The sequence below is a fragment of the Lynx rufus genome, unplaced genomic scaffold (assembly GCF_022079265.1).
Source record: "Lynx rufus isolate CCGP_SWC_20201006 ecotype Redwood Valley unplaced genomic scaffold, mLynRuf1.p SCAF_10, whole genome shotgun sequence".
In the NCBI taxonomy this organism is placed as follows: Eukaryota; Metazoa; Chordata; class Mammalia; order Carnivora; family Felidae; genus Lynx; species Lynx rufus.
In genome coordinates this window covers 10,664,295-10,681,280 of record NW_025814824.1, presented here as the reverse complement: position 1 = coordinate 10,681,280, position 16,986 = coordinate 10,664,295, and the positions used below count along the sequence as shown (strand labels likewise).

Genomic DNA, 16,986 nt, shown 5'->3' with positions numbered 1-16,986 from the left:
GAGAGAGGGGAGAGAGAATCCCAAGTAGGCTTTGCGCCATCAGCTCGGGGTCCAGTGTGGGGCTCAAGCTCACAAACCGTGAGATCATGACCTGAGCCGAAGTCAAGAGTCGGACACTTAACCGACTGAGCCATCCAGGCGCCCCTAAGCTTTGGTGTTCGTAAGTGTTTTGTTAAAATATTTTTAAAAATTATGTCTGTAGGGCCGCCTGGATGGCTCAGTCGGTTAAGCGCCCGACTTGGGCTCAGGTCATGACCTTGCGGTCCGTGAGTTCGAGCCCTACATCGGGCTCTGTGCTGACAGCTCGGAGCCTGGAGCCTGCTTCGGGTTCTGTGTCTCCCTCTCTCTCTGCTTCTCCCCTGCTCATGCTCTGTCTGTCTCTGTTTCTCAAAACTAAATAAACATTAAAAAATTTTTTTAATAAAGAAAGAAAGAAAAGAAAGGAAAGAAAGAGAAAGAAAGAAAGAAAGAAAGAAAGAAAGAAAGAAAGAGAAAGAAAGAAAGAAAAGAAAGGAAAGAGAAAGAAAGAAAGAAAGAAAGAAAGAAAAGAAAGGAAAGAAAAAAGAAAGAAAGAAAGAAAGAGAAAGAGAGAAAAGAAAGGAAAGAAAAAGAAAGAAAGAAAGAGAAAGAGAAAGAAAGTAAGAAGGAAAGAAAGGAAGGAAGGAAGGAAGGAAGGAAAGAAAGAAAGAAAGAAAGAAAGAAAGAAAGAAAGAAAGAAAGAAAGAAAGAAAGAAAAAAGAAAAATAATCTCTGTGAACAGCCTGAAGAGAATTGCTTTGAAAACATTCTGGCCAAAAGTGATCATAGCTGTGCTCTTAATGCATAGAACTTCAGAACCTTGATTGTCCACTTCTTTATATATCAGAGCTGACCCAGAACAGTGTGATAATTTAGGCTTTACCTGTGTCATCCCCAGGGGGTGCTTCAGATGGGCTGAGAAACGACCGTCCTCCAAGCCTGTTTAGGCTCCTTACGCTTTATATGAGGCTCTCAGTCTTGCCTCCGCATGCCAGGATGTCTGCTACTGGCTCGTGCCAAAACTGGCTACAGCAATATCTCCGCGGTCCAAATTTTATTCAAAGTTCTGTTGCAAAATATATGATTTGGGGGGCATTTTTGCCTAAAAGATACACTGTCCATCCATGCCTCTAAATGTTTTAAATTTAATTTTTGGATCAAGCAAGAAGACCATTAGGGAGCCTGGTTCTTTTTTTTTTTTTTTTATGTTTATTTATTTATTTTAAGAGAGAGAGAGAGTGCATGCATGTGAGTGGAGGAGGGGCAGAGAGGGAGAGAATCTCAAGCAGGTTCCATGCTTAGCATGGAACCTGATGTGGGGCTTAATCCCATGAACCTTGAGATCATGACCTGAGCTGAAATTAAGAGTTGGTCCCTCAACTGAATGGTTCACCCAGGTGCCCCTAGGGAGCTTGATTCTTAAACCTTTTGAAGCCCCCACCCCTGGGTATTGTGACTGCTGACTTGCCCTTCTATGAGTTTACCAATGGTCAGCGGAAAGGACAGGAAAGCAGACATCTGTCATGAGATAGGATATTGTGTGTACTGTGCAAATATCATTGAGGACACTGACCTCATCCTACGCCTCAGTGAGGACCCGGAGGGAAAGTGTCTCGCAGGCCTTCAGACAGAGAAGAGTTCGCGTCCACTGGGGAAACGCAAACACAGGAGACATGTGCGTGTCTTGTCATTGGCTCTCCTGGATTCATTACCTAGGGTCAAATTTCTGTTCATCACTACTAAATCTAGTGGCTTACTTATTGGTGTCCTGAATTATATTCAGCTTTCTTTCCTTCTTTTTTTAAATTTACTTTTACTTTTTTAAATGTTTATTCATTTTTGAGAGAGAGAGAGAGAGAGAGAGAGAGAGAGAGAGAGAGAGAACGTGCACGTGCACGCACATGAGCAGGGGAGGGGCAGAGAGAGAGGGAGACAGAGAATCTGAAGCAGGCTCCAGGATCTGAGCTGTCAGCACAGAGCCCGACACGGGGCTCAAACTCACAAACCGTGAGATCATGACCTGGACTGAAGTCAAATGCTCAACCGACTGAGCCACCCAAGCACCCCTTCTTTCTTTCCTTCTTATCTTTATTTCCCAGTCATCTTGGTTTTCTCATCTCTTGATTTATTTTTAGTGGCCTCAAATTCCTTTTCTGAATGAGGCAGATTACAAACAAAAATGAATGATGTGGGCAGCCTTATTGCCTCCGTTCTTGAGATTGCAAAGTAACAGGTAAAGTGACTTGTTCAAGATTCAACAGGCAGGTGAAAGGACAGAATGGAGCTCCTAGCCCATTAACCCCAAATCTTATGTTTGCCTATTTATCTATCTACATATGACTGCCTGGTAGATTAGCACACGGTAACCGAAACCCCGAGATGATATCAGCAACCACATTCTATCTCATACCTTTTCAGTTTCCATGGGAAACTTTAAAACTTATTACCAGTGTTAAATATGACCTTCACATGCATTCTTTTTCCTCCAAGTTCCATGCTGGGGGTGCCACTATGTAAGAAAGAGTCCCAAAGTGGACATCAGGAGAGAGAAAACAATTTGAAAGGGGTGCGGGGAGAACATGTCCAGTGAGGCAGCGGCTCATTGGAGTCCCCCTCGTGGGATTACACGGGAGGGTGTCCAGCCCCACATTGAGTGCAAGAATGAGTTACAGACTGTGTTGAAGGCGCTTTGTTTCATGGTCTTTGAAACAATGCAGAAACTTGATTAGGACTGAGAGTTATGATCTAGCAGAGGCCCTAATGGGCCTGCTTTATTGAGTGGAGAGGAATGCTTTGTAATTAGTGTGCCAATTATTTGTAAATTGGTATGTCTACAGTGCTGGAGGGCCCCTAGACCAGCCTTTAATATTTTGAAGCTCATACACCCAGAGGTTGCATTTGCCCTTGTAATTTGCACTTTCTCCAAAGGTAGCCCTGTGGAAGAAAGGTAAATTTCTGGCTCCCATGAAGTAATCACACATGCTGATTTGTTTTGAAAGCACATTAATTAAACTATTTAATATTACCATTACTTTATTTCTTGGCGAGGAGAATTTGAAGAGAGGTGGACCATTATATCCCAATTATGACTGAGCCTGCAGGAGAAGCAAAAGTAGAATGCAACCATCGCGCTTCTTTTTTTTTTTTTTAATGTTTTTAAATGTTTTATTTATTCTTGAGAGATAGACAGAGTGTGAGCAGGGGAGAGGCAGTGAGAGAGGGAGACACAGAATCCAAAGCAGGCTCCAGGCTCCGAGCCGTCAGCACAAAGCCTGACGTGGGGCTTGAACCCATGAAATGTGAGATCATGACCTAAGCCGAAGCCAGATGCTCAACCGACTGAGCCACCCAGGTGCCCCTCCTTCTTCTTCTTTTTTTTTTTTTTAGTGTTTATTTATTTTTGAGAGAGACAGAGACAGAGACAGAGCATGAGCAGGGAAGGGGCAGAGAAAGAGGAAGACACAGAATCTGTCAGAATCAGGCTCCAGGCTCCAAGCTGTCAGCGCAGAGCCCAATGTGGGGCTTGAACTCATGAACCGTGAGATCATGACCAGAACCAAAGTCCCACACTTAACTAACTGAGCCACCCAGGTGCCCCACAACCACTAAGCTTCTATGAGGCATGTTTGTTCCCTGATTCATTGTGGGTTCTGTAAAAGGTATCCTATGTGTTGGTCCCTAAAACCATGCCACTATACTCTGAATCGCAGAAGAGTTTGCATTCAGACTCTTGAGGCTGCAAGTGACAGAGCCCAGTTAAAAACCAGTTAAGAAGAAAAGTAGTGGGGGGCTCACGTGATGAGATCACAGGCAGGCAGAGTTAGAGTTGGCCCCAGGATCCATTGGGTCAGCTGATGGAAGAACATCTCTCATACTGTCTCTTACTCTCTTACTGTCTCTCCCCCCATTTCTTTCTCTCTAAATACACACACACACACACACACACACACACACACACACACACACACTCAGCAAGATAGAACAACAAACATCCTCTAAAGCTTCATATTTTCTCTTCTCCTCCTTTGCAAGCTAGTTCCTACTGCAGACAACTATAACACTTAAGAAATGCATGTAGACTAGAAGAGACTTAGGAAAGACATCAATATGTAGACCTTGTTTAGATCGTGATTTAACAAACTAACTGCAAAACACACACACACACACACACACACACACACACACACACACCAAAATGGATACATTTTGGGGAAATTTGGAACTGACTAAATATTCAGCAATGATAAGAAATTACTGTTAATTCTTAAGAGTCATAATGATTTTATAGCTCTGTGTTTTTCAAAGTCTTTATCTTGTAGAGATGTGTGCTGAAATATTTACAGAAGAGATGATATGATGTCTGGAGTCTTGCTTACAAGTAATCCAGTATTGAGTGTGGGGGTGGGAGGAGAAGGTAGTCAGTGGGACTGTAGGTGAACCCAGGTTGCCCCTGAGTCGAGCTTGTGGAAACTTACATGACAGGTAAGGGAGGTTCACTACATTACTGTCTCTAATTTTGTGTATGCTCCCATTCTCCCAATGAAAAGCTTTTAGCCAAGGATCCTAAGGGTTGGAATCCAGACCAGAGAGGTAGCCTTAGAAGCCCGTGAATATGTGTTGAGGTTCTTCTCCAATGGAGTGGGGTGGGAGGAGGCCTCGCTTTTCAGTGTGTCAGCTCTGATCACCCCACAAGTGCCAGCTTGTTCTGGAGGGAGTTGAACTCAGTGTGGACATCAAGCAGTGGCTCTCCTGAAACATGATCAGCAGTTCCAGCGGGCCAGGTGGCCATCTGATGGACCCGGGCTTGGGCCTTGAGGAATGGAGGTTAGGGTACAGCTGGTTTGCTACTTTGTTCCACCCATCTGGGTACAGATTTACCGAGGACAGGATTCTACTGCTGTATTTAAAAATGTTACCTGTCGCTGTAGGGTATTTGGTGGAAAGCTCCCATCATTTGTAGGCCAGGAGAATATAATTAGACACGACTCTTCTTTGGACCCTTGTGAGTCGCAGACCACCAGTGTTTAGAGAGTCTACTGTAAGAGCAGGAATTCAAGTTTTCAGGGATTTGCACTGATATCTTTGAATATATGGATATAATTAAGATACTGTCGGGGTGCCTGGGTGGCTCAGTCGGTTGGGCGTCCGACTTTGGCTCAGGTCAGGCTCTCGCCATCTGTGACTTCGAGCCCTGTGCTGGGCTCTGTGCTGACAGCTCAGAGCCTGGAGCCTACTTCAGATCGTGTGTCTCCTTCTCTCTCTGCCTCTCCTCTCTCTCTCTCTCTCAAAAATAAATAAAACTTCAAAAAACAATTTTTTTAAATATATTATGATAGCTCAGATTTGAATGTTGAAAGTTGCCTCAGGGACTTGATGTTTCTTTTTAAGTCTTGAGTCCCGAAGTGGTACAATAGACAGGTGTATTTGTCATTACTAAGTCATTGCTAATTTGTCATTGCTGCGCTTCCTGTCCTTAGAACTTTTGCCAGCTCTAGCTGGATATGCAGGCATAGAACCTATACATATTCAACCCCAAGTCTCTATATCATCTGTTTAAGAGAACATTGAAGTGAGAAAGACACTATATTTTAGTCCTGATGGTTTACTTGTAGCCTGACATGAGCTATTCTGACTCAGACCTCAAGCCTGAAACTCACATATTTACTAGTAAAACTTTGACGGGAGAAATATTCTGAATGTGTGTTTAGAGCAAGCAAAAAAAAAAAAAAAAAAAAGCCAGCAATACCAACAATAGGTATTAGATTTTGCAATGCCATCTGGTGGGTGTTACTCAGCCATATTCCTGTTCACATTTCCTTCCTTCCTCCCTCTGTTTCTTTGTCTCAAATGCTTAGCTTTCTGAAAGGAGAAATTGTTTACTGTCAATGTTGACTTTGAAGCTTGGGGTTGGATAAAAAGTCCAAGTGTTATCCCACAATTAGAAATAAAGCAAATGAGGGGCGCCTGGGTGGTGCAGTCGGTTAAGCGTCCGACTTCAGCCAGGTCACGATCTCGCGGTCCGTGAGTTCGAGCCCCGCGTCGGGCTCTGGGCTGATGGCTCGGAGCCTGGAGCCTGTTTCCGATTCTGTGTCTCCCTCTCTCTCTGCCCCTCTCCCGTTCATGCTCTCTCTCTGTCCCAAAAATAAACGTTGAAAAAAAAAAAAAAAGAAAGAAAGCAAATGACAGTCAAGCCCTGGACAGCAGCCTTCCCTTCCCCGGACTCACTTCAGCTGGAACCCCTCGTGGAAATTCACTAATGATTTCTTTACCATGTGTTTAATAATAGGAGGATGCCGTGGAAATACGTCCGGTACCAGAATGTCCTAAGGAACATCTGGGCAACAGAATACTGGTCAAGGTCCTGACCCTGAAGTAAGTATCAGCAAACATCCCAAACACGGCACTGAGGCTCATCTTGCCCTTTAGACAGAAACTGTCTCTGTCGACAGAGCCTAAATCAGGCACCTGTCAAGTGATGGGAGGAGTAGACTTTGGAGTCAGCTACACTCGATTCTATTTCTACCAAGCCTTCGACTGTCACTCTTCTATAATAGGGAAGGCACACCCTGAATTAGTCATGTAAGGTAATTGAGTGAAAAAGCATACATTAACAAAAGTAACAAGGAAAGCTGGATGGTGAAAAAAAACTGAAAAAAACCTAAAAAACAATGAGTGGTGTATTCAAGTCCGCTCTGATTAATTCATGAGAGCTGATCGTTCTCCTCCCAGCTCTGTGTTCTGTGAAGTCAAGCAGGTAGCATGACATTGGCCATGAGGGAATATTTACAACATAGAAATCAGAAAATGCTACAAATCAGAACTTTTTCTTTCCAGGGACTTGTTTGTTAAACATTTACTGGTGCACCGCTGTTGAAACATAATGTGAGATGCGGCTGAAACCCAGTCTCAGTGCCAGGGGACAACAGGGTAGCAGGGAGCAGTGGGGACTATAGCAAACCATCCCAAGGGGACACTACTACTGGTTAGAGCTGATTCTTGCCATCCAAGTACACAGGGCCTTTTTTTTATCAACTGTCTGCTTTGCTTTTGTTTTTGTTTTTGTTTTGTTTTTTCAAGAGAAGCTGGAAATTCAATTTTTTATGCATAATTTTCTGACTTCTTAACTATCTTCTCATCTCCTTTTTTTATTATTATTTTAATGTTTATCTATTTTTGAGAGACAGAGACACGGTGTGAGTGGGGGAGGGGCAGAGAGAGGGAGACCCAGAATCCGAAGCAGGCTCCAGGCTCTGAGCTGTCGGCACAGAGCCCGACACAGGGCTCGGGCCCACGAACCATAAGATCATGACCTGAGCCAAAGTCGGACACTCAACCGACTGAGCCACCCGGGCGCCCCAAATTTCCTTTTTAAATACTACATAACTGCATGTCTGCAGTCTGGATTCCTCTTCTGGGCCAACTGTTTGCCACATCTACTTAAATTTTTTTTTTTAATGTTTATTTTTGAGAAAGGGAGAGACACAGCACAAATTGGGGAGGGGCAGAGAGAGCCACCCACACACATACTGAAATCAAAGCAGGCTTCAGGCTCCAATCTGCCCACACAGGGCCGGATGAGGGGCTTGAACTCACGAACCTTGAGATCATGACCTGAACCAAAGTCGGACGCGTAGCCAACTGAGCCGCCCAGGCACCCTGTGACATCTACCTGAAAGCAGTTATCTCCAAATTCTTTGATTGTTTAACTTTCATAGTGATAAAAAGCCCTGTATGCTCCATATATGTATGATAATTTTGTACACACACATTAAAATACTATACGCGTTATAGGGACGCCTGGGTCCTACAGGGACGTCGGGCTCTGTGCTGACGGCGTGGAGCCTGCTTGGGATTCTCCAACTCCTCTTCTTCTCTCTGCCCCTCCCCCGCGCATGCTCTCTCTGTCTCTCAAAATAAATAAATAAACTTTAAAAGACACATAAGGGGCGCCTGGGTGGCGCAGTCGGTTAAGCGTCCGACTTCAGCCAGGTCACGATCTCGCGGTCCGTGAGTTCGAGCCCCGCGTCGGGCTCTGGGCTGATGGCTCGGAGCCTGGAGCCTGTTTCCGATTCTGTGTCTCCCTCTCTCTCTCTGCCCCTCCCCCATTCATGCTCTGTCTCTCTCTGTCCCAAAAAAATAAATAAACGTTGAAAAAAAAATTTTTTTTAAATAAAAAAAAAATAAAATAAAATAAAAGACACATAAAATGTTACATGCATTATCAAATAGACATACATTTTAAAATATGAACTAAGTAAACCAAAGTAAATTAGAGTAGCTTTTCCTCCACAGGAGCAGACTGTCTTGCATGCCCACCGGACGGTCCATTGCAGCCTGCTCCTGCAGACTGCCACGCTAGAGAAGGCTTCCACCTCAAATCACAGACTCTTCTGAAACTATTAAGTTCTACATGTTCCATCCAGGCAACAGCACGTGAGCATAGTATTGTTTCACGCCCTCGGGGGAGGGCATCGGTGTCTTGAAGTGAATTCACGGACCCCTAACGCAGCCCCTGGTTTGCACCTCGGGCATCTGGACTCTGGACTCAAGGCTGTGTCTCAACCCCCGGGAGCTTCTCTGGGAATTTGAGTTCTTCCTGATAGATGAGGTTGTTACCCGGGATGATCTCGAGGTTCCTACCTGCCCTGCACTCCTGTGATGCCAACGCGGAGCCTCCCCAGATCCTCTCCTGAGAACGTGAGCGGGCAGCGCTGCTCACCCTGGGTCCTGGGGGCTCTCTTGATGTTGCAGCCCCTCCCCCCAGCCGGCTCTCCCAGCGGGGGGAGGGGCAGAGGGGCTTTTGTCTGTAGCAGGACAGGAGGGCCCCCATGAGCCCGCAGTCGGTCAAGTCAGGGCTGCAGAAAGGCAGACGCTAGCCCTTGCAAGCCAGCCCGGAATGCTAGCCTTGCAGCCGGGCCGCTGCCTGGAAGGGGCCGCCGGTCTCCTCCCTGTTGCCGGGGAGCCCACCCTGTTGTGTGAGGCACTGGTGCACCCCCAGCCGGTCCCTCATAGGTGCAGTAACTATGCTATTTGGGATTGGAGGAATTCTCCCTCGTGGTGTCCCTTTGTCACCAAACTTTCTAGACCTTTCCAGCCAATACACAGCAGCAGGTCTCACAGGGGGGAGAACATGGCCACGAAGACTGACATGTATTATTTGAAAAAAAAACAAACAAATAGAGCCTTTTGGATGTCTCTTAATGAAAATCATCAAGTGTGGATTTCTGGTGATGTTCTTCCCAATTGCCAACGCAGACCTCAAGCAGAAGCGAGGTGTTTACCCAGTATGCTTGGCCCACTCAAGGGGCTTAAATAACATCCATATCGACTTAACACCTGCAAGAAGAGAGATGGGCCAAAGAGATTGGCCCAGCTACTCTGTCCCACTGCTCTGCAACAAACTGGCTGCAAAAACAAAAAAGAAAGCAAGTTCTTTTTTAAAAAAAAAAAAATCATTTTCTTTTAATTTCTGTACTTATTTTGAGATAGAGAGCACGAGCGGGGGAGGGGCAGAGAGAGGCGGGGGGAGAGAGAGAATCCCAAGCAGGCTCCGCGCTGTCAGCACAGAGCCCCATGCAGAGCCTGAACTCACAGACCGTGAGATCGTGACCCCGGGTGAAACCGAGAGGCAGACGCTCAATCGACTGAGCCACCCAGGCGCCCCAAGAAAGCAAGCTCTTATAGGTCAACCTGCGGTGTCAACAGATGAATAGTAAGAACTTAATGACAATGCTGAGGCCTTCCATTTCCCCAGTGACGCTGACCTGCAGAATTTTATTTCTACTCCCACGGATTTTATCAGCTGGGGAATTTTTCAAAAACTGCTGAGATCTAGCACTGTCACTGCTTTGCTCTTGAAAAACATGTAAAGCCTCAAGCAAAAAGAAAGAATCAAGCTGATGCCATATGTGCAGATGTCTGTAGCACATGGGAAAAAAAAAAGAGGATGACAACGAAGTATTTGTCTCATTTGCATTTTATGTGGAGAAATCTTTTTTTTTTTAACATTTATTTATTTTTGAGAGAGAGAGAGAGAAAGAGAGCACAAGCAGGGGAGAAGGAGAGAGAGAGAGAGAGACACAGAATCCGAAGCAGGCTCCAGGCTCTGAGCTGTTAGCACAGATTCCGGAGCGGGGCTTGAACTCATGAACCGCGAGATCATGACCTGAGCCGAAGTCGGCCGCTTAACCGACTGAGCCATGCAGGCACCCTTGGGGGGAAATCTTTTAGTGGAAAATTTATTATCCCCTTATGCGAAGTAACCTCAGCTCAGACGAGTTGTCTTGGTAGTGAAACCAGTGTGTCAGATTTACTCAGGGAGCTTGTTTTCAATGCAGACTTTGGGACACCTTCCACCACTGTTTCCCCCCAAGAGAGAAATTCTGGTTCAGGAGATCTCAGGGGGGACAAAGAAACCTGTGTTTTAATAGACAGAGTTACCCAGTGATAAAGCCCTCCTCTCACACATGCCTTGAAACAAAACTTGGCCTAATTTACATGACTTCTGAGGCACTGGTGGTCCAGGGCCTTATTACTGGTGCTCTCAGATGGCCGTATCCAAGGTCGTGGGTTGTTAGCCTGAGACACTTGGAATCTGCACATCTGTGCTCCATGTGTATGCTATAACATGTGGGGAGGGATTATGCCTCGGGTATGCGGTCTCTTCAAACCCACCCTTTCAAGGGCAATGGGCAATTAGGGCCAAGAATTTTCTAGCTCTCGCTGGACCCACTCAGCTCAGTGTTTATTGGCCGTGCTCGGTTCCCTGCCCCCACCAACTACTAACTCAGAAGCTCCCCTTGCAGTGGAATTAGGAAAGGGCAGACGTTCACCCATACAGACGGTCCCTATCAGTCCAAGGAAAAAAACAGAAGTTTCCTTTCTTCACTCTCTGAAAAGCCTTGTCCCTTAGAATTGCATTCATAGGGATTCCTACCCGAGCGATAAAGGGTACACTGTGAACAAAGCCTTTACCTGAGACAGAGGCTTCACCATCAGAAAGCTCAGGACCATTCTTCCCTGTCTCCCCTGTGGTGCCACAAACAAGTGCTTTCTAGGAGAATGTAGCCTCCACCACGATCTCCAGTAAGTAGGAAACTTCCACGAACCTCCCATGAATCTCCCAGTGCAGCTTCTCATCTGCGCGGAGTGATCCAAATATTTTGGGGAACGATTGACATTTTTAGCCGGTTTATGTAACGAGTCACCGTCAGCAAATTCAAGATCATCTAAGTTAAAACCCTCTTTCTTCCTCTCTCTGACAGGTTCGAGATTGAAGTTGAACCTCTGTTTGCCAGCATCGCCCTCTACGATGTTAAAGAGAGGAAAAAGGTAAGGAAGGAACAACCCATCCCTGAGGGCACACTTAACTGCTCGTGATTTTTCGGGTTCATGTTTTCAGATGTCACTTCTATGCAACAAAAACATCAGATCTGAAAGCAGATGACCTTTGGTACATCCAGTTGTACTGGGAATGCTGGTCGTTTATGTTCTTTGAAGAATCTTAAAGGGAGAGCCTATTGGAAGTGGTGGCCTGTTTGAGATCGAGAGAGAAAACAAATAGCATATGGGATGACCAGTGAAACAAGGCAATTTAAATTCATTTTTAACAGGGCATATGTGTAATGTTACCTCGGTTTGGGAGCTTTTACGTTGTGGAGTAGCCTCATCACAGATGGAGGGCGCCATCCTGTGCAGTAAATGTATTAATTTGCCATTGGAGAAAGACCTCACCGACTGTGATGTGCTTTTTTTTTTTTTAATGTTTATTTATTTTTGAGAGAGAGACATACAGGGTGTGAACAGGGGAGGGGCAGAGAGAGAGGGAGACACAGAATCGGAAGCGGGCTCTAGGCTCTGAGCTGTCAGCACAGAGCCCGACGTGCGGCTCGAACTCACAAACTGTGAGATCGTGATCCGAGCCGAAGTCGGACGCCCAACCGACTGAGCCACCCAGGTGCCCCTTTTCTCCTCCTTCTTGACTGTAAAGTAACCGAGGGCAGAGACGGCGTCCTTCCCTTCTTGACTGCAGTGCCTAGCACATCACTGGTGTTCAGAAGATAAGGACGGGTTGATAAAAATGTAAGTGTTTCAAGGAACACCTCTCAAACAGCTCCAGAATATCTAAAAATTGTGACGAAATGTGAATCAGATTTTCCACCAACCCCTAGAGACGTCTGTGATGACCCTCGTTTTGCAACATTTCTTTGTGGGGTTTTACTCTTCGAACCTACTTAGACCATGAGAACAACAGGTGGGACTCATTTTTTGCCTTGTTCCTTGTTGACAGATCTCGGAAAATTTTCACTGTGACCTGAACTCTGACCAGTTCAAAGGATTTCTGCGTGCTCACACGCCCTCTGTTGCCCCGTCGAGTCAGGCGAGATCTGCCGTGTTTTCCGTCACCTATCCGTCCTCCGACATCTACCTAGTCGTCAAGGTAGTTAAACACAATCTCGTTTGTACGTCGGGCATTCGGATGCTTCATTGTTGTGTTGTTCCCAGAGCACGTTGGAGATGTCAGAACGTATCCACTTGTTCTCTGTGCGATTCGCTGTCCGCTTTTCAACTTGCCCCTTTTTCCTTTCCAAGCAAATTCTGTGTGGGATACTAGAGCAACTGTGGGTTTTGAAGGCCTACAGTCTTGATTTTGAATCCTGGCTTTGAAGCCTTATCGCTATAGGACTTGGGGTAATTACCCAAACCTTGCTGAGACTTGGTTTCCTTATGGGTAAAGTGGGGATGATAATCCTGCCCTCTGTGGGCCGTTGTGATTGCGGAACAAAGCCTGGAACATTACAGGCCCCCTTCCTCCTGGCCCAGCTCTTCCTCCTATGCTTGGTGTTCAGCTCTGGGAGGCTGCTGTGGAGGAAATCCAGATAGACTTTCCCGACTCTGTTCATGTCCTTTTAGACACCTGTAGTTAAATGTTCCCAAGTCCAGGCTCTGACAATTTAAGGTGTGAGCTATACTTTCTGTATTTTACCCTCCCTTTCGAGCACCATGTGACAGACTGCGTATGTGCAGTGGGACTCGAAATCTGCCGGACAGTTCCAAGTACAAGGACCTTTTGTTCTCAGCGGTACTCTTTTTTCTGATGTGAGAAAACCGGAGACTTTGTCTACACACCCAAGTGCCTGGTTAGAGGTTAACAACTGGATATTTCACTTACCTTAAGCCAAATATTTAGTCTTACTGTTTACCCCAAAACTGCAAAAAAAAAAAAAAACAAAAAAACAAAAAACCCAAGATTCAGGTGTTTTGTTTTGTTTTTTTAAATTTTTTTTTTAACGTTTATTTATTTTTGAGACAGAGACAGAGCATGAACGGGGGAGGGTCAGAGAGAGGGAGACCCAGAATCCGAAACAGGCTCCAGGCTCTGAGCTGTCGGCACAGAGCCCGACGCGGGGCTCGAACTCACATACCGTGAGATCGTGACCTGAGCCGAAGTCGGACGCTTAACCGACTGAGCCACCCAGGCGCCCCAAGATTCAGGTGTTTTGATTTCATGTACACCCAGAGTTCTGGGTTTGGAACCTTTTGTAGTTAACACAGTGTCTTACCTCCATAATCGCATTGATTCCCCCCATGACCCCGTGAGAGTAGCATATCGATTCCAAAGAATTTAAGTGACATGGAGGCCAGCTAACAAGTGGCAGATGTCTCGGTGTGTGAGCTGCCTTTTCACCATTCTACAAAGACTCTGAAACGTTACTATTGCTTGAAGAGGATCTGTTTAAGCTTTTAGGAAGCATTAAAGTTAAAATCCTATTGCTAAGAAGACACATCTGTTGTTGTCAGACTTCACATGTATCCATTTTCCTGCAATATTATTACTTAGACATGTTGGAAGATTAGCTTCGAACCCACCCTGGCACCCTTGTAGTTAAAGTTTTCTCAGCCTGGGAAACCAAAGACGCTAGTCCCATAGAGCCGGATTTTGCTTCAGGCCCTGTTTCTTAGTGGATGACTTTATTTTGGTAAATCCATCATAGCCTGCTAAGTATCGGCAGCTACCTATAGGTTACTATTAACTTGCTTAATATATTCCAAAATTTTCAAATGTACAAATGCATTCATTTGGCCATAACGAGCATTCTGTCAATTGTCTGGATACAGGGAAGACGTTTAAAGCTCAGTAAGACAGGCCCTGGTTTGCCTCTGGCTTCTTTTCCTTTACTGTAATGGCATCATTGCTGTTTCTTTCTGTCTAAATACAGAGAAAATGGTGTGTAATATTTAGCAGGCAGATGCCATGCAATAAAGAGGAGCTCTTTCTTATTTTTATTCCCAGGCCGAACACCAGGTTCTTTTCATTTCATTTTATTTTTTGAATTTTTTAATGTTTATTTTTGAGGTGGGGGGAGGGGCAGAGGGAGAGGGAGACACAGAATCGGAAGCAGGCTCCAGGCTCTGAGCTGTCAGCACAGAGCCCGATGCAGGTGTCGAACCCACGAACTGTGAGAACTGAGCCGAAGTCAGAAGCTCAACCAACTGAGCCCCCCAGGTGCCCTGAACATCCAATTCTTAACTGTATTTTAGGTAGCGTTTCCTGGCTTAGTATTGCATATACCATTGCTTTGAAAGATTATCCAGGCTTAAAGGTTGTGTTTCTCAGTTGAGGGATGGAGAATAAGGATGAGATTTAAAACTTTCAGTATAAACATGGAAGGCGTGGTACCAGCCCCTCTTGATCTGACAAAAATTCCCTGGTAATTCCAACGCACCCCTTTCCCCTGCCTGCCTTGGTTGTAAGGACACATGTGTTTGTTTTACACATAAACATGACGGCCATACCGTGGACCCTCATAGCAGCTGCAGCACTTGTCACAAAGTACCTGGCGTTACCCTGTCCACCCCAGGGAAGGGAACAGTACCTGCTGGTCTGGTCAGATCTGGAGTCTCCCACTTTCAGATTCTGGAGACCCCTCTCCTGTGGTCTATACGTGACTAATACACTATACACGATTAATGCTTGAAGCATTCCCATTGTTGCTGCAGGGTCCTAATAAAAAGGTTCTCCATCTGTGTTCAGATTTCACGTCAAAGACCACATTTTTAGCCACTGACTGCATGGGAAGACCAACTTCTTCCAGTTTTTTCCATAAGCTCCCCACTGTGAGCTTCAGTAGAAGAGGGGCCAAGCGTATCTTGTTCACCACCTATCTCTCCAGCAGCTACCGCCCCAAAGGTGCTCAGCCATGGTTTTTGAATGAATGAATGAATGAATGAATGAGTGAATGATTGCTGACTAGCAGTGATACCGGTCAGACTCTAGCTCAAGAGTTGTGGTGTGTGTGCTCAGCCTGGGGCATCTGGGGGGAATCAGCCTTTGTGAGAAGTGAGAGACTTCCGGTGTGTGGTTTCCCTGAGACGGAGAGATGCCCAATGAACAGCTCCACACCACTTTCTCTGAACGCCACGAAACACCCTCCATCGCTAGGGTTTTCCTGGTTTAAATACGATCTGGCAGTGCCTCTCAAGAATGTGTGCCTGTAAGTGATGAATCGCGGGAATCCACTCCTGAAGCCAAGACTCCACTGTATATGCCGAACGTTAGCTAATGTGACAATAAATTGTGAAAACAAACCAACAAAAAAGAATCTGTGCCCGATGGAATACGTTAACCCAGATTTCTTCTTCTTTTTTTTTTTTTTTTTAAATTTAAACTTTAGTTAACGTATAGCGCAATATTGGTTTCAGGAGTAGAACTCTGTGATTCCTCAATCACCTGCTTACAATACCCAGTGCTCAACCCGGCAAGTGCTCGCCTTAATCCCCATCCCCCATCTAGCCCAGCGCCCCACCCACCTTCCCTCCAGCAACTCTGTTTGTTCCCTGGTCATTAAGAGTCCCAAATTTTTTTTGAAGCAGCATCTCAACTGATGTCTAATCTCAACACAGGCTAATGGGATCAACTCCACTTGTTTTTCTCTTCGGGCTTCAGGTTTAACTGCATTTTCTTGGAGCAGAGGGTTGGGAAATTTCAGATTGCCCCTTTCCTTTCTCCTAAAGAGGATGGCCACATTTATGGCCAGCCAGATCGTTTACTTGAAGCAAAATGGAAGAAGATATTCGACAGTGGTGACATTAATTCATATTCTCAGCCAGTTAGCAAAGTGAAAAGCTGTACCATCCGCTGTTTTTTTTTTTCCCCATGTCTGTTAAATCCAGAGAAGCGGCCCTAATAGGAAATACAAGGGAGACAATTACAGATAATTTATTCTCTTCATTTATTCATTTTGTGGAAGGTTTTAGTCCCCAACCTGACTTTTACAGAGGCCATATCTCTTTTTTACATTGTAAGCAATAATAAAGAAAATGAGTTTTTCCCTTCTTACATATGTCTCATGGGTTCTGTTTTATAAAATAACTTTTATTGCATTTTTTATTGTAGGCATAATACACGTTTATGGTTTAAAAATAGAAAATACACATAAGCAATAGGAAGAAAATAAAAATAGCACATAATCTCAGCATACAAAGATAACTACTGTTAACATTTGCTGTGTATCTACAATCATCCTTTTAATACACCTTTATGATTTTTTTTTTACACAACTATGGGGTACTCTTCATGCCAATTTTTTTCACACTAATTTTTTTAGATCAAAAAACATGTAATACGAACATCTTCCCTGTCATCACATATTGTCACAAAATTTCATTTTGATGGTTGCCCCGATGCCAATGTATGGATTAATTCATGAGTTTTGTTTTAATATTTTTGTTGGTAGATTGAAAAAGTCCTTCAGCAGGGAGAGATTGGAGACTGCGCAGAACCCTACATGGTTATCAAAGAAAGCGATGGTGGAAAGGTATGATGTTGGGGTATTACTAAATGGTGACATTTTAGAATAAGCAGACATAGGGGCGCCTGGGTGGCGCAGTCGGTTAAGCGTCCGACTTCAGCCAGGTCACGATCTCGCGGTCCGTGAGTTCGAGCCCCGCGTCGGGCTCTGGGCTGAT

General features: G+C 45.1%; 1 protein-coding gene across 6 annotated transcripts in view; it reads left to right on the top strand.

Annotated features, from left to right (window-relative positions):
* DOCK8 (dedicator of cytokinesis 8) overlaps window positions 1–16,986 on the top strand; it is a 232,989-nt gene that overhangs the window by 83,631 nt on the left and 132,372 nt on the right. For all 6 annotated transcript variants that reach the window (XR_006966110.1, XM_047101620.1, XM_047101599.1 and 3 more), the window contains 4 exons: window positions 6,305–6,390; window positions 11,283–11,349; window positions 12,308–12,457; window positions 16,755–16,835. Coding sequence is in view for 5 of the 6 variants with exons in the window: in XM_047101620.1 (XP_046957576.1) it covers window positions 6,305–6,390; window positions 11,283–11,349; window positions 12,308–12,457; window positions 16,755–16,835 (384 nt within the window). In the remaining variant the exon portion in view is untranslated. The remainder of the gene's footprint in view (window positions 1–6,304; window positions 6,391–11,282; window positions 11,350–12,307; window positions 12,458–16,754; window positions 16,836–16,986) is intronic.